At 33.3% G+C, this 22,215-nt stretch overlaps 1 protein-coding gene across 1 annotated transcript in view; it reads left to right on the forward strand.

The window, feature by feature from the left end:
- Positions 1 to 3,238, forward strand: part of LOC118186273 (uncharacterized) — a 133,048-nt gene extending 129,810 nt beyond the window's left edge. The window contains exon 5 of the mRNA XM_035356364.2: positions 521 to 3,238. Coding sequence (XP_035212255.2) covers positions 521 to 1,298 — 778 coding nt within the window. The 3' untranslated portion in view covers positions 1,299 to 3,238. The remainder of the gene's footprint in view (positions 1 to 520) is intronic.
- The last annotated feature ends 18,977 nt before the right edge of the window (positions 3,239 to 22,215 follow it).

The raw sequence follows: 22,215 nt of genomic DNA on the forward strand, positions 1-22,215 counted from the left end.
TAGTTTGAAAAACGTTCCAAGGTACTGGCACAAATACGTGACAGTCGGTAGAAAACGCAACAATGTTCTGGCACGCCTGCGTGTCGGCCGGTAGATAAGTGTGTTCGTTGTTGGCACGTATACGTGACAGTCGGTGCGAAGGGGTTAATTTTAATTAATGTATTAAATCATGTTACCGTTATTTGAAAATTAAATGAGTATCAGTTATGAAATAGGTGCAAAAAGATTTTCTTTTGTATGAAATTTAAGAGAACTTTAAAGACCGTACACCAGACTGACATCTCTGATTACAGTGAACCCTCTTCAGGTAGACCGCCATCGTTCCATATGATGTTGGTTCTCCGCAAAGTTGATTCTTAGAAAGGCTAGTACGTGTATTTAGTTATGTTCTCGTAAATACTAATTACTCATAGATGTGGATTCGGCACGAGACTCTTTCCTACGTTAAAAGAAAATTTTTTAAAATTGTCTTTGTAATCTACTGCTTTCATAATACTAATTCTTTGAATTTTTTTTACAGTCATAGCTACGGTGAGAAGTTCTCAAAGAATCAATGGATGCGTGAGATTCACGGACAGCGGGAGATTCTGCACATGTACGGTGGAGTCAAAATGGAAGATATACGCGGAATGCGCGCACCTTTCCTCCAAATCGGTGGCAACAAGATGTTTGAAATGTTGTACGATGCTAATTTCACCTATGACTCTTCCATGCCTGTGTACGAGAACAATCCTCCCTTCTGGCCTTACACACTCGATTATGCCCAAAGCCACGAATGTATGATTTTCCCTTGTCCAACAAAGTCGTTTCCAGGACTCTGGGAAGTTGGCATGGTCATGTGGGTGGACCTAAGGGGAGGACGCTGCTCCATGGGTGATGCTTGCTCCAATCCTCAAGATGAAGAAGCCGTCACCAAAATGCTAATGAAGAATTTTAATAGACATTATAAATCAAATAGAGCACCTTTTGGTCTGTTTTATCATTCAGCATGGTTTAATACGCAGCATCATCGACGAGGATTTATGAAATTTTTGGATGAGATTTTGCAGAAAGATGATGTCTGGTTAGTTACCAACTGGCAGCTCATCCAGTGGATGAGAAACCCAACTCCATCAAATAAACTAAAAGATTTTGAACCATTCAATTGCAGACGACTAGACAGACCTCCACCTTGTCCTTCTCCAACAGTGTGCAATGTATGGTACCAGGGCGGTGTCAGGTACATGAAGACTTGCCAGCCTTGTCCCGTCAAATACCCCTGGGTTGGAAACACAGGCTATGACAGCAATCGTGGATAACATAGTGTGATCCATCCTAGGATTATTTTAATTTAATTGGTTTTATCGAACAATATTTAGAATGTGATTGCGTTTTAACTGTTATTTAATATCTTCAATTCTACGGTTCCTGATATCTTTCATCTAATTTTATAAATGCCAAGACTTTTGAACTCTTACATTTGTGTGGATTGAGCTCTTTTTTGCCATAAATTAGTCCAAGGAATGAATTATTGTTTTAAGTGTACTGTCCTGACATGTGATTGAACTTCATGTGTACAAGTATTAAATCTGTATGAATTTCAAATTTTACAATAAGTACCTTAGAGTTTTCAATCATGCCATAAAGCTTTTCAGAAGTTCAAGTAATTAACTGAATCAATGCTACATCTTCATTGATGAAAGATGTGTGTAATAAATATGAAGCATGCTTAAAACAATTTATTATTTCGTGATTATTTTAAATCTTGTGTGCGATAAGCGAAACAAAGCTCTCACCTCTTTATGGTCATTTAAAATTGTTGCCAAATAATATTACTTGTTTTTATTTTGGAGAATTCTGGTGTTCTTTGCTCTTGAGATTACAGGAAATGGACTTTTCAGCCAAATTATGGAGGTGATAATATTAAAATTGAATTTTCTTCTACTGAATGCTTTCTTTATCAAGGTGAACGTGCTCTTGTAATTTCGGTGTTTGATTCCTAATTTCTTTTTATACTTATGTGCCAAGCGAAATATATTATATGACCAATTTTATAGTTTTAAATTTTGATATCTTAATGAATTTCCACGCTATGTAATGAGATAGTTATACTTTATGCAATTTTAAGGATACGTTAATATTTCTTACTCCTTAAAATAGCATAGTTATTAAATATTTTAAACAATGCTATTTGCTTATGCAAAATTGCTTTCCACTTTTTGATTTTTAATATATTTTCTTATGTTTTTTTAATTTTCATTAGTATTTCATTAAAATACATTTTGCATGTTTTGGATAAATTTAAACCTCATTTTTTATTTGAAATATTTTATCATTGAAAAAAATTAAAATTTTATGCATGAATTTCATGTTTACTTTTAATTATGAGTTTTAAACTTTTGCAGCGGAATATTCTAAAGCAATTTTAGCCTTGGATATATGCTAATCGGCTTAAATGCGTAAAATGTATTTGACATAAAAAGCATACATTCACTATAAGTTCGACTAAGTCATGAAATTTGAGCATTTAGTTGCTAGTTAAACATTTCATCTAATTTCTCTTCATATTGTTTCTAGGTTCAAAAATTTACTTCATAAATAAGTTAATTATTTTTTACAACTCTCTTCATATTGTTTCTAGGTTCAAAAATTTACTTCATAAATAAGTTAAATTATTTTTTACAACTCATCCAACGATACAGTCTGAGAATATTACGTTTAAGCACTGCATCGGGTATTTTAAGTTCCTTATATGGTGTTATACGAAAGATTTCGCTTGGTACGAAAATCTTTAATGACAGCACAGTGTGCTTAGCTACGACATGCAAGAACTGCATCATATCATGTGAGTAATATGAATAATCTCGCCATATATGCTTCTTCTGATATATTAAAATGTATTTTCCAGAATTTCAAATGTCTTCTCTCTTTAACAGAATGAGCTAAGGATGAGAACAACAAATTACATTAAATCCTTTTGCTTAAATACTAGATCCTTGCTGAAAGAGGAAGACAAATATAGTTTCCCAAATGAATCTCAATACAAACCTAGATAATTTCGGTTATAAAGGTAATCTTACGTATGTTTTGCAGTCTTTTCTGTCGTGATAAAACATAATTTGATGCAGTTCTTACTGTCAATAAGGTAATGGTGGGTAAACACTTTTATCTTCTTTGAACTGTCCTTTTATGTTACGTCTTTTGTATTAGTAAGACATAAATGTGTTTTTGTCAATAAAAATGTTATTTTGTGCAAGTACTCTTTTGTTTAATGTTTGCTTGTTTAAATGGGTCAGGGCACGAACAAATTTTAAACGATTTTTAGAGAAATGTTTGAAAAACTTTCTCTTTTCACGAGAGTGTATACTCCGTTTCACCTGTATTCTGTTAAAAATGGTGGTTTAGAACTTCTAAAATTTATGAGTAGTAATGATTCAAAAAGAAGAAATGTTTGTAACAAACTGTGCTCGTTCTAAACTTACTTTAAAACCACAAACACGTTTTGAAGGTAACAGATAATTGTTCCTATTACACTTTGAAACAATTTAAAGACGTAGCTAAAATTTTAAATTGGCATTCTATTTTTCGTAATATAGTTCAATTTTTATTTGCTACTCTTTTTTAAATTTGTTCAGCTGCCCATCTGGTATTTAAATTTCACTTTTTGCGTAATTTTATAATATAGTCTTCCCTGATTTAATAAACGTATGTGAATGAAAACCTGAGCTTAAATATTGCTTAAATCTGAAATGTGGAGAGAAAGGGAAAAACTGAAAAGTGACAATTGTTATATTACTTTAAAATATCATGTAGAAATGAAGTAGTTATTTCCCTAACAAACACAAGAAGTATATCTTTAATTTAAGAGCTCTGCTTTTTTAATTCAATAAAATACTATATCTCTGTCTTTAAAAATTTCTAATGGGAATTTATGGATGTAAATCCAAAAACATATATTCAAATCTTAATTAAGATACTTATTTTTTTTCGTTGTTGTTTGAATCTCTACATGTGAAAACACAATTGGTGAGTTCCTTTTAACGTATCTTTGAGTCCATTTATATAAAGATATTTCAGAAGACCTTACAATAACCACCAAATAAACAGAAATAAAACTACGTAAAAATCCAATCACTGCGTTCAGGGAATTTCATTTTAATGGTGAATGGCACCACAGCCCCTGCTGGGCACAGGTTTAGTCGAATTATAAGAAAAATATCTGCTTGCAAATGCTATCTTCAATTTTCTTTTCTTGACCGTTGACTTCTGCACTCGTTCATACATGTTGCAGGTTGTTTGAATTTAAATTGAAATACTTAGTCAGGTAAACAAAACAACTAGGATTAGTTCCTGTTTTCAAACAACCTACTGATAGGCCTCTAAAAGTAATAAAATTTGCTCTGTTGTATCAATTTAATTTTAGATGCATAAATTCAAAATTAAAAAATTAGACAGTAACGAGCATTGAATTTTGTTACGTCCGATTCTCAGCAAAAGATTGTTGCGTACTATTTCTCAGTTATTTCTAGCGCAGAATCAAATTAATTTATCTTTAATGAGAAACTTTACTAACTTAAACTGATTTCTGTTTCAAATCCAGTATTAAAGTAGTTTATAAAACGCTTTGCTGTAAGAACTAAAAGTTAATAGCAATCACTAGAAATCTATAGTGCTAGCACAATTCTGGTGTTGTATGTCAGTTGCAAGCTAACCTTGTGGAAGCCTAGGGAGTTGTTGATCTGAATATTATTGATCTCCGAGGTTTTCTCTTTCGGTCTTATCATTCAATGAATAAATGGGGAATTGTTTTGGAGGTTTACGGCATTTTAAGTGAAAAACAGAGTTTTTAACCCCTTAATCTACAATGACAGGCATAGCCCGCGTACGATGGTCGGTCCAAACCTAACTTTCGGGGGCATAGCCCGCGTACGGTGATCAAGTCAGAAGTAAATATTACGTGGAATATTTGATACGCAATTACAGTCTGATGCAATAATTGTGGTAGACGCAAGTATTACAAAATGTTTATTTATACAAAACTCCAAAATACAAAATTAGTAATCTGTAACGGTATGATGTATTTCAAAACATCCTGGTACATGTAACGGAACTTTACACTTTTTACACTCTTGTTCTATGTGGATTTTCTTGTACTTGATCTGCATACTGATTCGTTTCGGTTACAATATTGTTACAAAATAGGTCATCAAATATTAGATTAAATATATCAAATTCTCCTCTACTTCCTCCTAATTGACATAAAGCTTCCTCTCTTATGCCAGGAGTCATCGTATAGTCCATGATTTTTGGACTACTTCTCATTTCTTTCCAAAGCCAGGAATCTGGTAGTTGATAGTCATCGGATGTATCATCAATAATTATTCGTCTATACTTTCTTCGAAAATTGCACAATTCGTCATGTTTATGATTGCCCGGATTAGCGTGTTACACAAGTCGTGCAAATGTCCCTAACGCTACGCAAGCTTGTATACAATTTCGGCCCAACATCTTCGAATCTAAATCGTAGGTTAAGGGGTTAATACAAAATAGTCATCAAATATAAAGAAAAGGAACTTTAAAAAATAGTACCGTTTAGAATGTACGTAGACAGTATTCTGTTTTATTATTTATCATCATGAAATGTGAAGTAGTACAGTAGAGCTCCAACTATCCGAGTCAACTGGGATCGAACCCAATTCGGATAATCGAAAATTCGGATAATTGGATTTTTTTCCGAAGAAAGGATCTACGTACACTTTAATTACTGTATGTTGAAATGGAAGAAAAACTATTTTTAAGGAGGTTTTAATTAAATTATATTTTTCCAAAACTTATTTGTGTGTATTTTAACGTCCATAATACTGTGTATGTTAAGGACTTTATTTCCATCATTTCATGCTGCTCATTGCGACTTAAAGCGCCACTGTACAGTTCAACTCCTATTTCTACCCATAACTAGCTTGAACAGCTGGAATTCTTTCGCCATTTATCGGTGGCGCTCCACGCTTGTTTGATGATAGGCAGATAACCTTCGAGAACTTTGGCATAATCAAATAAACCAAACCAAAACAAACATAAAGGCAATAATATAGGCATGCTTATTTCAGACGAAATTTGACAATGAAGATTACAGGTCACGACTTATGTTTAAATGACTACTGCATGGTGCGATATTATTGTAAACGTAAAGTGCAATGTTAAAAATTAAAATTGTAATGACTGTATATAATCTTTTTTACAATCTCGTATGTCAAGCTCTTGGATGAATAAGGAAATATTTCTCCTAAACCTAGAACCCTAAAGCCTTTTAAATCTCTAGCGTCTTTCTGGATATCAATCTGCTTCACTTACTAGCCTCTCAGTTTAAAATTTAGCCTTTTCATTAAGGTTAACCAGTATTAATATAATTTCTGCTCTGTTTCCTACAGACTAATTTGAAGCATATTTAGACAAAAGAGACTTAAAAGATTTTAGTAAAGGGAACATCATATTTTATCTAAATCCTTCGACGGTCTGATATTTAACTCTTTCATGGGTCACCAGCAGAGCGACTAAGTAGCCTAAGATGTCTTTTGACCACAGACAAAGATGTTACGTAAACCAGATTTTGGATTTATCCTACTACTTCTTCTTTATATGATTAGTGGCAGCATACTGTATGAGAACATGCATTTTTTAAAATGAAGAATATTAAATATTTTAATCGCAAATATAAAGAAATTGCTGAGTGAAAATGCACGTTCTTCGCAATCTACAAAAAAGAAATTCAGTGTTAAATTATTTTACTTTAGATATATGTTTAACATATTTGCAAATATTTGCATTAGAATCAAGCTTATGTACAATATCAAAATTTCTTTATTAGTAATTACTGTTAGATCAACACTAACTGAAGGATATTACAATTGGTAAATTCATTTTTAGTGTGTAAACATTAAATTCAAAAGATGTATATTTCTTAGATTATTTCTCAAGTGAATTATAACAGTTTGAGTAATTTGTTTCTGGGATTCCCACAAGAAAATACATTTTTCAATTGCTGCGTTACGTACTGCATCAATGTGTTTTCTTATTATATATTGTTTAGCTAGACAATATGCACAACTGAGATAAAAAATGTAAAGTTTAAATGTAGAATATCTTTTATGGGTTAAGCTTATGGTATGTATTTCTTAGTATCTTTTATTTCTGAGTAATCGCTACGTGGCTGCTAGTCATCAAAAATCAAGAGAACCTTTTCAAAAAAAAATTCAAGAAAGCATTGTCAAAAAAAAAAAAAAAAGAAAAACACAAATTTCAATAAAAATGTATTACATGTAAAAAAATTGCACTGAAAAAAGCAGTATCCTCTAATACAAATGTTAATTATCCTAATAAATTAACTTCTCTCGCCTTCTCTCGACAAACGCCCAGTACCCAAGAGAAACATTAAATTTAAAAACTGCACAGAATTATCGCCCTCATTTTTACGAGTGGCAACAGTGCTGATATCAGCGACAATGACAACGGTGATATATCAAAAACAATGGTTGCGTGCCATTGTTGCTGATATAATGAGGCAGAAAAAAATAAATTAAAAAATAATCTGATTAGAATTTTGAAACAAAATCGCTTCAAGGTGCCCTGGCTTTTTTCTAGATGCACCTATGTACCAAATTTCGTAGCTCTGGGTCTATTAGCTTACTCGCAGCACGAACGAAAGACACACACACAAATAGACGCTCTTCCTTTTATATATATAGATAAATGCAGACTTATCTGACAAGCAAATGAAGATAATTCATAAGTGGAGTTGCAATATCGTGGGTAGCATGTAGAATGTCTTACAAAATGATCAGTCGAAGAAAGAATGCAATATGAAAAGCAAAACTTCAGAAACCATTTTTGCAAAGTCGTTGACTGGTTTGATCGGTTGAATAGTTTTGGTAAAGAACTCTATGACAACCTATCTAAGGGCAAGGATGCCAGAGTTAAAGTATTCTAAAGGGTTCTGGATTGCATTTTTCATTATACATGAGAAAAATCACAGTAAGAAGACTAGCACGATCTTCCAAACATCTGCAACTATAAGAACCTTTTAACTTCCCAGTAATTTAGTCCTTGCAAAACGAACACAATAATCATTAACTGGTTGACAGCAAATTGGCGTATATTAAGCCCATGTTACCGTCCTCTCAGACCGAATTCTTCTCGACATGTTAAAAGCTGAGAATAGTTCTAGCTAGACTGGCATTTATCAATAATAATATGACCACTGAATCTTGATTAGAGCGTTTAGTCTAAGGACACAGGCGCCACTAGTTATTAAGTAATTCTGTAGGATATGAAAAAAAATCGTTCTAAAATAAATGGTAACCTGCTCAGCTGTTGACCATTGTATCCGTAGCAATCTACCCATTTCCAACAGCCTTAGCCATGAGCCCACAGATGTGCTTATAAAGCATAGAAAATAATGCTGAATGATATTTAAAGACAAGCAAACAAATGTTAAATCAAATAGTATAAAGTTAAGAATCCGTAATAATAAAATAAAATAGGAATAATAAATAGACAGAAAAACAATCTGAAAGGTTTCAGATATTAGCATCACGTCAGAGGTTTTGTTAAGGATTTTTTTAATCCTGTCGATGTGTATTGTAGTTTGCTAGTCCGCTGTTGGACTCACTCAGGCTAATATAACATTCTTGTCGTTTTCAGGTCTGTTATTAAGCATCGTTTTCTTCGCCATATACGATTCAACAGCAAAATTATAAAATATTTCAGGCAATCATATCTTTAGATTTCCCGATAGAGTGTTAGGGGTTGAGATGTTTTTTTTTTTTTCCGCTATATTCTTTCTGTGAAAACTAGTCGCTCGATCGGCCAGCCGTCTTAAAGTGTTGTCATAGAAAATAATAATAATGTAATTTTAATGAGTCCAGCTAATGTCATTTTCTAAAAATCCTTATCATTTCTAATTAGACATCTTGTGACTTTTAATTAAATCAATCGGATTAAAAATTAGAAAATTACTTGTAAGAACTGCATTTGTTGCTTTCCAGTCACTTTGGTTTGCTACTCGGTAACAAAAAGAGTAAATGTGAAAGTTAAATATCTTACACTTTTTCTGAATGGCAAAACGTTCGTGCGAGAAGATAATAAGTTCGTAAATTGTTGCCACTTCTCGCTTTGAAATCGCTGAGTTTGTTAACTGTGTATTAAAACTTGGGTGGCTCTTGGTGGCGTTTTGCTCTCGCAGTGCGAGAGGCCATACATACATCCATTCACACCCATACGCAGATTCTTAAGCACTTGTTTTCTGCAAATAATATATCTCGACAATATTTAGTGGCAACAAGTTGAAAAAATACTGGGACACAAAAGGAAATTTTGAGATTAGTGTAGTACCTCTGCAGCTAACAGAAAAAATTTACTTACGTTTAGTTAAACAATAAATTTATGTGTATTGATAGTAATAAAACATTAACAGTATACACATAAATTAATATTACGGAAAAGACAATTGGTATTTTTCTCTAGGAATTAGGATTTTTCAGTTATAAGCCATGAAATATTATTAGTCCTAGATGAATATAATTTACTAGCTTTTGCATTAGCAAATGTTTAATTAATTAGTTTCTTAATCGAACATTTATTCATGAGTAGGAACATTACCTGTATCATTCATCTAAAAAAATTGTATCGACGAAGGAAGCTTTAAATCCATACGAAATGAATCTAGTAACATGCAGAATCATACACTTTTTTCATTAACAAGAATTTATTCTTAAACTAACGCTTTAAGACTTAATTTTAAGACTACTGTGCACATAAATGTATTGCTGCAAGCGTACCGGATTCGCAATACATTGACTGCTCACGGTTTCGATGATTAGTTGATGACATTTATTTTTTCAAATGAAACACTTCAGAGATCTGGAACTTTCTACAAAGATAGTCGTACAACTGTTCATAATATCACAGCGTACAATCAATAGTTACAGTTAGACTACTATTAAATTTATACAACGCAATGCAAAGCGCAGCTAAAGAGAAAGCTAGTCGAAGATATCTCAATACTCCGAAATCAAGCTGAGCTAACAGCTAATAACAACTAAGAGCAGATATTATCTAAAGCCTTATATAGTTTTCACCCGGCCGCCGAGATATTTCTAGTACTTTCTGCTTCTTTAAATCTATATAAGGGTTTAAATTTTATCTGGCAATTTAAGGGTCGACAAACGGTTACAGCTAATATAGTGATCAATTACATTTATTCAATTACAATACTTAACACGGTGATGCACGGACTGGACCAAAATGTCACCAAATGGCCACCAAGTTTGGAGACATTTGGCGATTTCGCGCCAACTTTCGAGCCAAAAAGTAGTCGCTAAAACCGTTGCCAGCTTTCCGATATCTCGCCACATTACCTAGATACCGATTTACTCTATGTTAAATAGACCTATCTCTGTATTCGGCAGCTCATCTCTTTAGATTTTTCATGTTACATTATACAAAAGAAATACAATAATTTTACTCAGAATTTCACTAAAATTACCTATCTGAGTACAAAATTGGTAACAATATTTATTAAATCAAAGCTATTTTGCACCGTACTAATCAATAATTAAATAACAATCAAACTTTCAAGACTATCGATAAATTATTCCGAAACGTCAGTAATTTAGCATTTTATGTCAAACTACAGGTACTTTTATCAAGAAATATAAAAATGTATATAATTACAGCTACATTTTATTTAGAATTCCTTTCACAGCAAAACAAGTAAATAAAAAAAACATGCTATGTCTTTTTTCTATATAAAACTTAGCTTTTTCAAACAGTGATGCTTTGAGATTTGTTACATGTATACATGCTTTTGACATTACCAGGTACATTTTCCTCACATATTCTCGTACTGACACGTACGAGTTTCTTATTCCTGTTCTTATGCTGTTTGACAACTAAATCAAGGAAGTTAATTATGAAAATAATAATCTCCTACTTTGTCGTATCGGACGTCAAACTCCGTCGACCTAAGGTCTCGTATCCCCTTGGCCGAGAAGCGAACCATTTGAGAGGACGCTCGAGGGCGGGAGAGACGTAATTATTAATAATTACCGTTATTTCAAAATTAAATTATCACTTAAGTAATAATTTATAGTAAATGAGAAGAGGATCTTATCTCTTCACTTTTGTTGTCTTATGAAGAGGTTCTATTATTTTAGAAGAATATTAAGAACCGCTGAAAAGTTACATTCGTAGCGCACCGCTGAAGAACATTAAGAACCGCTGAAAGGTTAGATTACTTCTTTTTTGTAGCGCTACTGAGGTGAAGTAACATATTATGAGAATAGGGCTAGTAATTCTTTGTAAGAAATGATGATTTACATATATGCATGTGACTTTAAGAGGACATTTTAGAAGGATCCTCGCCCGCTGTGGCATAATATTTGACATAATGTGGATTCGAAAATCAGTTGTTTGGCTTAGAATGGGTAAATAATTTTTTCCCTTTAGGATTTAATTACTTCATGTATGGTTCAATAGTGATCTTGGTACGACAACTGCGTTTCTGCTCATTACAGTTAGATGTACAGCTACACATTAATTGAGATATACTGAGTAAAAATTAAAAATGAAACCTACAAATATATATTAATTTATCACTGTAAAAGATTAAGTGCTGACTCAGTTCGAAATCTGGCCTTAAAAATTCCATATCATTAAGAAATATGCTGTGAAGAACATTTTAATAAAAATGACGATTTAACTTTAATACTCAAATAGACTTCAAATATAAATCAAATTTTATCTCTTCCTCTCTTTTATATTCTCCCATGCCGCCCAACTGGGACAGAGGTCAGCGACGCTGACTGTTGTACAAAAAGGCCCGGGTTCGAATCCCGGAAAAGGAATGAATGTCTGCGTGGCATAAGGGCACTCTAAATGCCCGGCGAGGCGAAAGTCCCATCCAGAGGTTGGTGATAAGGAAAAGAAAGAGGAATAGGGAAGAGGGAAAATACTCTCGAATCCGTTCCCCCGGTGTGTTCTCCACCAATTTCGGGGGCGGAACTGAGCAAAGTCATAATGTCACCTATATGGTGCTCAAGGCTGTTGCCAACGACCTTCGCAATCTTGATCCCTTGCCACGATGAATTTCGTGGGCTTACTCTGATTTCAGAGACATGATCTGATATTACTATCGAACAGGTGGGATAAGTCACAACAACAACAGATTCTCACATATGTAATTTTACTGTAAATTATATCTCTTGACTTGGATTACTTTCTTCGCAGAATTAATTATTCTAAATCATATCAGTTTATTGTAAATCAAATTAATTGAACGTATGCAGGAAGAAGGTAGTTACTTATGCAAATTACAACAATAGCGAACAAAAAGCTACATTTTTATCAAAATATGTATATTCATATAGCGATTCTCACCAATTCCATTTTTAATGTTTTTGAATAAATTAAGAAGTTCTGTGAGCCCTTCTTTCTTTAATTACGAAAAATTAATAAAGTGGTGTTTGTTTTAGAATCGCAGTAAGATCTTAAAATGCAAATTTAATTTAAATTCAAAGCAATTTGTCTGTCATATCTTACATCTGATGTGTCATCTTTTTCTACCTCTTCTACAGTAGTATACTACTCTAGGCTTAGAAGAAGGAATTCTTGGGGCTGTATACCTTCGAACACTTTTTTTATAATTTTTAAGTTTGTGCATTTAATTTTGGATTTAAAGTAATTAATGATAAAAAAATGAAGAAACTGAGTTATTTAATGACCATTCATTTTGTATTTTTGGAATAAAGTTAGAAAACAAGCCAAAAAACAACAATATTTACAGTAAATTAGAAACACTGTGTTAAAAAAAGTATTATATATTTTCATATTTTGTAAAATGCACACCCGTCATAATAATATTCTCAAGGAGGTAGTTTATTATTTTAAAGCTAGAAAGTTATTTTAAAAAATTTTAAGCTAGAATGTGTAAAATAACAAAAAAAGCATATTTTCTCATCAAAATTCATGTTTATCACATAATAACTTTATAAAAATACATTTATCAATTAGTAAATAGTAATAAATAAATAAAGCGCTTATCAGCAATGTAAACACAGAATCAAAACATGAGAAAAAATGCGTTAGTGAATTCAGAACACACAGCTTGAAAATATGCTAGAACTTTGTTTTGTTGCCATCATAAAAATGCGTTTTGGTCTTAAAAATGCAATTAGATAAAGTTTTAAGCCCCTAAACAAACGACTATGACACACCCACTTCGGCCTTTTAAATATTTACGTCTTGTGCACTTCTGGTATGCTTTTCGAGGACAAGGTGCCAAATAAAGTATCATAACTCCGGTTTAAATGAACGTAGGAAGAAACTTCAAACAGTTTTGGAAACATAACAAATACGACTTTCATCGAGCATAAGAAAAAAAGAAGTGTTTAGACCAAAATCTCGGTTTCTAAGGTATACAGCCCCCTTTACACACATTTAAGTCGTTCAGTTTCTTGATCACAGGAAAAGGTCTTTTTCGAAGTCCCCTTCCACTGAATTCACATCGTGTTTCGTCTTCAACCTCTCAGTTGCTGTGTTGACCCTTTTCCCTGTCAAAAAGATAACAGTTTTCTAAACCTGGCTTCAGATCTTGTAAGTACTGTTCAGGCGAACAGAGTTTGTTCGGTGGTCCGTCACACGATAGACTAAAATTAAATGTCATATGCGGCGGAGAAAATCCATTGCCATCACAAGCGGCACTTCATTACGCTAATAGGAATAATGGCAGTTTGTGGTTCTGGTCCTGCTCATTCTGGGATATGAATGCAGAGATTTCGTTAAATATTGTGCAATTAAATATCTCCACCATGCCATCCGGTTGTGGATGTAATGATGAGATTTAAAATTTTTTCATACCGAGAATTCTGCATAGTCCTTTGAATATAGAAAATATGAAGTTTCTTTCTTGCTCAGAGTGATTAAAAAGATGCACTCCAAATCATTAAATCCAGTTTTCCAATAGAGCTTCTGCTACGGTTTAAGCTTTTTGATCACGGATGTCATAAACTTCCTAACATTTGCTAAAATAGTCTATAACAGAAACGATATTCTTACTCGTAACTGTACCAGGTAAAGTCCCACTATTCTTAGGAATACTGATGTAATATAGTAGCATTGTAATCATCGTCCGGTACTTGTTCGTGGATATATTTGACCACTGCGCGCGTCACAGAATTTGCACCATTTTCTTCATCACCTTTAGAACAATGTTTTTGACGTTTGTGTACAACGTTTATCTTGAAAGTACACTAGCATTCGCCTGTGAAGCTCCTTTGCGATGTCGAATTTCTATGTGATATTCCCGTAACCACTCTACCCATCTTGCCACTTTACATCCGGATTTTTTTTTAATTAAGTAACAGAATTAATGAGGCGTGGCCAGTGCCTGGCAGAAATTTTCTACCGTAAAGATATTGTTGGACATATTTTATTGACTTCTTGATGGCTAACAGCTCTTTCCTGGAGACGCAGTAATTTCTTTCTGACATTGAGAAGGTTTAACTAAATATTGCCAAAAATGTGCTCTTGGGGGAGAAATTATTGTGAAAGTACTGAATTCTTTTACTGTTAGAGTTTGCATCAAGAATAAAGTCCTATTAAGAAAACACAGGATCTGAAGTTAAAGCATTTTTAGGCAATGTAAAAGCGATATTAGGCAATCTGAAAATCATATTCCTATTCGAGCAACTGATTGAGGGTGGCACAGTAATCATACGCACGAACAGACTAGATTCTTTCAATATCTATGTCTACACCTTCAGCAGAAATAATATAACAAAGACCGCTAACTACCGGGCAAAATAATTTACATTTCGAAGAACTGATCTCTAAATTAGCTTCTCCAAGATTTTTAAGTACCTTTCTGTTATTTTATAAATGTTCTTCGGAACTGCATCCTACTTTAGAAGTGTAGTCGAGGTACACAAGGCGAGCTTCATATGACAGTTCTCCTTCAAATATCACTGGAGAGTTTCACAGTCTAAAAGGCATTACGTTAAATTGTCAGAGTGTCTGAAAACCAGTAAGCACAGTCTTCCCTCAAATTTTAGAATCTATATCCACCCGCCATTTTCCAAACCCAGAGGGAAAACCCAAATTTTCCCTGCTAGCGTTTCTAAAGGGTAATCATTTCTGCGTTAACGTACATAAATGACTTGCCCGAATTTGGGATTTGGTTTACCATTTCCTGCCTTGTAAAATTTTAACGAATTTCTCAACGATTTCAAAGCAAGTAATGGCAACAGTGTGCGGAAAAAAACATTTTTAGCTTCAGCGCGCGAGACTGCCTATGCAAAATTCTAAACATATGCTGTTTTTAAATATTTTTAGCTCATCAAGGGACATTATTCCAAATGCTCTCGAAACGTGTGAGAAAACGCCTTTTGGGCGTGATATAAAATCTGAAAGCTTTCAGATTTTTAATATTTAATCTATTTTGGGGGGAACTTTGTTTTAATAGTTAATGCTTTTAAGTGAATTTTATAATCTGCTTGATTGGCTTATTTAACTTATTCGATTCTGATTATCTCAACTCCTATTTAAACTTAAATAGCTTTTTATTTATTTATTTATTACAAATAAATTTTAGTTGAGGCATTATTTTAACATATAATCGTTTTACGATATAGTAAAAAACTTTAAGATCCCCAAAAATAGCATAAGAAAATGATGTAGCAACAATTTCACAAAATTCCATACACATAAATTTTAGTCGCATTGGAATGTCAAAAATAGGAAATTTGCGAAAAATCACATGATTCGGCAACACTGAGTGGTTGGCTTCCAGTGGAAATCTGGTGCTGTGTAACATTCATATTACCAATCTCCCTAGATAAAGCTGAAAATACATCCTTGCACTTCTCTATTAAATTATTTGCACCTTGCAACTGTTAAGCATTTAGTACTGTAGTAGCAATTAAATTTATTAATTCAGGCAGACACTGCTTCTTTTAGATGAAACTTCACAGGAAAGGAACATAAAGTAATTTCCTTTTGCTACGTAAAGTTCGAGACCTGTCACAGATTTAAGGGAGGGATGCCTTCATGGAGGACGTTTGAAGGAAATCTGGCTCGCATACACGTATACATGAGGAAAAACACGAAAACACCCTTGCAGCCTGCGCTTTGCTCCTGAAACTGGCCTTGTAGATATTTCTTCCCTCATTTCACCAGCTGTCAAGACTGTTTAGAAAACCGCATACTCTTTCTCCTACAAAACAGAAAAATTTGATTTTTGTTTTTAGTCTCTTATGTAAAAATTAGCAAAGAAATGTCTCTAAAAGCACCTTTTAAACTTCCATCGTTTTGAAAAAAATCTATGATTTTAAATGAGTAGTTTCGTTGCAATAGCAGTTGAAGGGCAGGCCTGAAGTGCACTCTTGTTTTCTAGCTTTGTAAGTGACCTTTGTGCTATCTGGATACAGCCCAGCTGTGGGGGAGATCACCAATCCTTACCAATCACCTATCGAAGAGCCTCTCTCGGGAAAAAACGGTGAAATGGTTAAACCGTGTGCATCGTTTGATGCACTACTGTACTTTTAAGTTTGGCGAATTTTTTTATTCTTACCATGAAATAAAAGGAAATTCTCTGTAATAAACTTATTGCTAATTGAAAAAATATCTTAAAATTATATAAAAAATGAAGTACTTCGATTTAAGAAATATTATTTATTTAGATTGAGTACTTTCTTTGTAAATGATAGCTTTCGAACACCTCAAAGGACTTGACAAACTGAGCGAATGAAAGTACTAAATCTGATTAGACATTTTGATTTATAAATCAAAGATGACAATTTTCAAAGCCGGTAAATTACATTCATTCGTCAGCATTGACGCTTTTTATATTAATAGTACCCTGCTAAAAATGCTCCATAGAAACCAGTAAAACTTAGGGTGCCCATAAAAGGTACCCATAAAATGTTATGGGTTTCTATTGACTCTTACTGATTTATGTTGTTCTCTGGGGTTTTTCTTACTGATTTCAAAATGCGCCATAAAATCCAGTAAAACTTACTGGTACCTATAGAATTTTTGTTAGTCTCTACTGACGTTTACTGATTTCTGTTGATCGCTGTGGGTTTTTCATACTGTTATCAATTGACAAACATGGAACCAACATCAATGTCCGAACTTTCTACTGGTTTGTACGTGTTTATATTGACTTTTACTCCGGACTTGAATATTATTTGGAGTGGCATATTTGGAGCCAAAATGGGCATATTTGGAATCCAAACTTCATTCCCGATTTCCACCTCCATCCGGAATTTCGGAATTAGAGACAGCTCTGCAGGAGGAATGGCTTAATATTCTTTTAAATATTGTCCATGTCCTTTATGCATCTATCCCACGTCGCATTCAATCTGTACTTCAGTCAAAGGGTATTCTAACCCCCTATTAATAAAGATTTTCCATTATTTCATAAGTGTTCCTATTATTTTGTCCTCCATCTGTATATGTACACATATCATTCGATGGTTGTGAATCATGACTTTGACTACAGAGATTACTATCTTTCTTTTAATTTTATTTTCAAAATTATATAAAGGGAGTAATTTTGTAAAGAGAATTCATACAAATATTGTGTAATGTGTTTATAGATATTGGCATGCATTGAGAAGGACGGGGGGCTTGTAGACTTCTAGATATCTAAAAATTTTTATTTATTCGCACTGGATTTTATTTCAAATTACTCTACATGCGTTCTCCGCCATTTAGTTCTGTGTATTTCATCAGTGCTAATTATGTACTTCTGCTGGTTTATGTTTTTATTTACTAGTTTTTATGGAAATTTGATCTACAGTTCTATTTTTTTGTATTGGTTTTTATAGGGATTTTGTATATGGATATCTGTTCTATGTACGATTCTATGTACGAATACTCCGCTATGGTATAATTCCATTGGTTTTGTTTATGGGGTTTTGTCTACTGTTTTGTGCAACGATTTTTCCAAGAGGTACCTTTATTGGTCTGTGGATTTTTGTGTGCTGGATTTTATAGGGATTTGGCCTATGGGTACCTATATAGGTGTACGTGTCTTTGTCCACTGGGTTTTACGACGCATAGATCTATGGAATATCCATTTTTTAATGGAGATATGGCCTATGGATATGCATAAAGTTTCGATTTCTGGCTATGGGTTTTTACTGGGATTTCGTTTATGGTGCCTATAGTTCTACAGGTTTCTACAGAGATTTGGCCTACTCGTATCCTTACAGTCGTACAGTCGTATAGGTTTTTACGGGTATTTGGCCTATGGATACCCGTACAGTTATACGGGTTTCTGTTTATGGGTGTTTACGGTGATTTGGCTTACGGGTACCCGTACAGCTGGACGGGTTTCTTTCTATGGGTTTTTACGGAGATTTGGCCTACGGATACCCATACAGTTGTACGGGTTTTTATCTGTGGGTTTTTACGTGGATTTGGCCTATGGGTACCCGCAGAGCTGTACGGATACACGGAGGCCAATTCCCCGTAAAAGCATTTTATGGGTTTCTACGAGGCAATTTTAGCAGGGTATACATTTAGAACTTTAAATGATTAATTTTAAATTACCGTAAAGTAATCCTGTGTTCCTATCATTATTTTCCCAGTACATATTATCCTCAGGGATGTTCAATGGTATAGTTTTATAATAGTTCATAGTTTAATATGATAGATCTGTGGTTCAATGATAAATCGACTTCTTCTTTAATGAGCATCTAAATGTAAGCCTAGAGTGTTCCATAGAAACATTTGATATGCTTCAAGAGAGGGGACAATAATTAGTTTAAATGAAGATGTTAAAAATAAGCTTGCTAAATTTACCTAGACATTATATTTGAAGTTAGTAGCTGACTGACGAAAGTGAAAGCCAAGTTTTATTTTCATTCAAAATGAACAAGAAAGCTTGAAACCCTGTGTCATCAAAAATGCGATTATCTGCCTAACTGAGATTTTAGTCCAGAAAATACTGGACTTATTTAAATTAATAAATTAATTAATTCTGAATTGTCAAATGAATGCTATAGTTAGTACAAAAATGCTGTATCAATAGGTTTGAATGATTCTAAGGTTGTACTATTTTAATCATAAACTATACTATAAATTGCAAGTGTTTATCCACTATGGCAGATCTACAGGATATATATTGTAGGAAAACGTATTTTGTATTTTGTTCTAGGATAAGTGTAGGAAGTACTTCAGCTTTAAGCTTCATCATATGGTCGCGCTTCACGTTTGAATTGCCAGTCGTTGGAGCGAATGACAAGATCTGCGCAAAAATAATGACTTCACTTTGTGTAATGACTCACTCGCAAATTAACTACTGAGTCAAATGGGTACTTGGTAAATCCAAAACTAAGTCATTCGTTAATTCACTAGATTTCACTATCAATAAAAAATAAAATAATCATAGGAAACATTCAGAGGTGGAAAATGATGTAATTTGCTTTTAAAATTTATCTTTCTGAAATTAATGTTACTTATTGATAAATGATAATTTTGATTATAAATGTTAATCTGGTTCATAGATAAAAGTTGTAAATTAAAAAAAAACTTGAAAAATATAGTTTGGATATTTAAATGATATTTGTAATGATTTTGAAAGAACCGGTTATGGCTCCTCATAATCAACGGTAAAATAAAATTTAAAAAAAAAAAAAAAAAAAAAAAAAAAAAAAACATAACTTTCCTACTTTTATCATCGAAAACATGTTTAATTTATTCACAATGTATTCTCCTTCAAAATTTGTTTCTTTTTCTTTGAGTCGACTCTAAGCTAGAAAACATCACTGACTTAATACAAATAATTATTTTTTTTAATATTTGTACATTTTTAGGAACATAATCTTTTTAGAAAAAATGTATTACCTGTTATTTATAACTCAGTATCATGCAGTTTGGCTGATTCGTAAGTCTATAAATCTAGCATTAAAATAATGAGACTAAGATAAAAAAAATAAGAATATTATTTAATTTTGAGTCAAAGCGTACCCATTTCATACCGATATAATCAACAACCGTTCTCAGATCTTCATAAAGAGTTCATCATGTTTATCATCATCATTACGAACAACGTTCGAAAGTCGTGGTTGGAACGTGTTACCTTACCAAAGGTAACACACTTTAACTTGACCATAATAAAATTAATTTCTTATTTTATTTTATCTCATCATTTAGATAAAATTTGGTACTAGATTAGCAAATCTTATCTTGACAATTATCACGTTAACTATAAGGTGCTTTATAAAAGTTATGGATAGAATCACAGGTTAGAAAATCTTTAGTTGGATTATTATATATTACTTAAAATGTATAACGTGTGTAACATTACAGACAGCCTTTTTAAATATAGGTCATTTATCAAGGAGTGGCAGAGAAAGTTTTTGCTAATTTGGAAGCATAAATTCCCAATGCTAACATGTAACTTAAGATGATAGCGAAAATCCTCTTGTCACAATATATTCCGAAACATTTTTATTTCTTTGAGCTGTTTTAAAAATGTCTTTTGCTTTCTGAATACTTTCCAATTTAAATCATGTGAGAAGATATTCAGCGCAGACTAGGAAGCAAACCTCATTTTCACTAATTCTCTATTAACATTTTGTGAATTATACCTTTATTAATTGCAAAATGATCTGCATGAATTATTACAGAGGATTTTGATGATGATGATAATCTTCTTTATCTGTTCTCTCCTAATGTATCATTAATTTTTACTGCGAAGAGAAATTGGATGTTCGAGTTTTAATTCACATCTCTTTTCACATCCGAATAGTGAAAACTAGTCAAATATCTCTACACAAAATAAATTCTATTGCAGTGCATATTTACCTTGTATCAGGGATCATATTTATTTTGTGTACATTCTTGATCGTTTTCACAGTATAAGGTATTTTAATATGATATTCGCTTGCTTTTACATCATGTCATCTTTGAAAAGTTATTTTTATTATATTTACCCATAATGATAATTTCTCAGCATGATTGACATTTTATCATACGATCTTCTAAGTCTAGAATATATCTCATAAATTACTCTAATTGGTTTGTGATTTATTCCTTAGAAATATTTAATTAAATGATTATCAGACTTCCTTTTATGTATGCCTTTGCCATTAAATTATGCACACCCACACAAGGTTTTGTGATATTTTGAATCATGAGGATATATATATATTATATCCTCATGATTCTGTCAAGAACAGCACAAGCCGTCAATGAATATCACGCCCTATATTCGCCCTATATTCTAAGCAATATTGCCATATTGCTCCTCTCTTACGACGATCCTGTATACACCGCCTAGTGAAATCTTTATTCTCTGGAAGCTGTAACATTTCATTTCATCAGACGAATTTGATATTCACTAAATTCTAAAATTATTCTGAATGGACATTAACCCATGTTTTTTGAGACAGCAACGTGCAATAGCTGCACTGAGATTCAAATGAGAATTCAAATTAGAATCAAATTTAAAATGCTAAAAGACATAAGTATACATCTACGAAACTAGATGAATATAATGATTTGTAATATTTACAAGGTATTTCTCCCGCCTTCTTAGCATACCTTCGTGGTGTAGTGGTCAGCACACTCGACGCGAATTCGAGAGGTCCGTGGTTCGGGTCCCGAAGAGGGCATTGCTAATTTTACATGGCTCCTGCTTTAAAAAAAACTGATGTCTCTACAGTGGCACCCGAACTAAAAGGTGGTGAATGATGATTCTTCACCACCAGAATTTGGCAATTGGGTCCCTTAAACTCCAGTCTCTCTTTAAAAACGGGGGAGTATTTAAGGTATTTCTCCTGCCTTCTTAGCATGCCTTCGTGGTATAGTGGTCAGCACTCTCGACGCGTATTCGAAAAGCCGTGGTTTGAGTCCCGGCGAGGGCATTGCTCATTTTTCATCTCTCTTACTTTCTGGTGCAAATTGCCACCCTCAGGACAAAAAAAGAGAGATTTTCTCTGACGGTTCAAAATTTTCAGGACGAGTAGGGTCCGCGCTCACGGTTTTTTCGAACAATGAAGAAATTTATCAAGCACAATTCCGTCTAAGCAACCATGCTTCAGTCTTCCAAACCGAGTCCTTAGCACTCAAAGAAGCAGCACTATGGTTAGGTACGCAACCAGCAGCTCACACTTCATTCTTCACAGATAGCATGAGAGTTCTGAATGCGCTGAATTCCTTTCCTCCAAACCA

Source organism: Stegodyphus dumicola, chromosome 9, assembly GCF_044657685.1.
Source record: "Stegodyphus dumicola isolate Sdum_Otavi_A_Nest chromosome 9, ASM4465768v1".
NCBI classification, from domain to species: Eukaryota; Metazoa; Arthropoda; class Arachnida; order Araneae; family Eresidae; genus Stegodyphus; species Stegodyphus dumicola.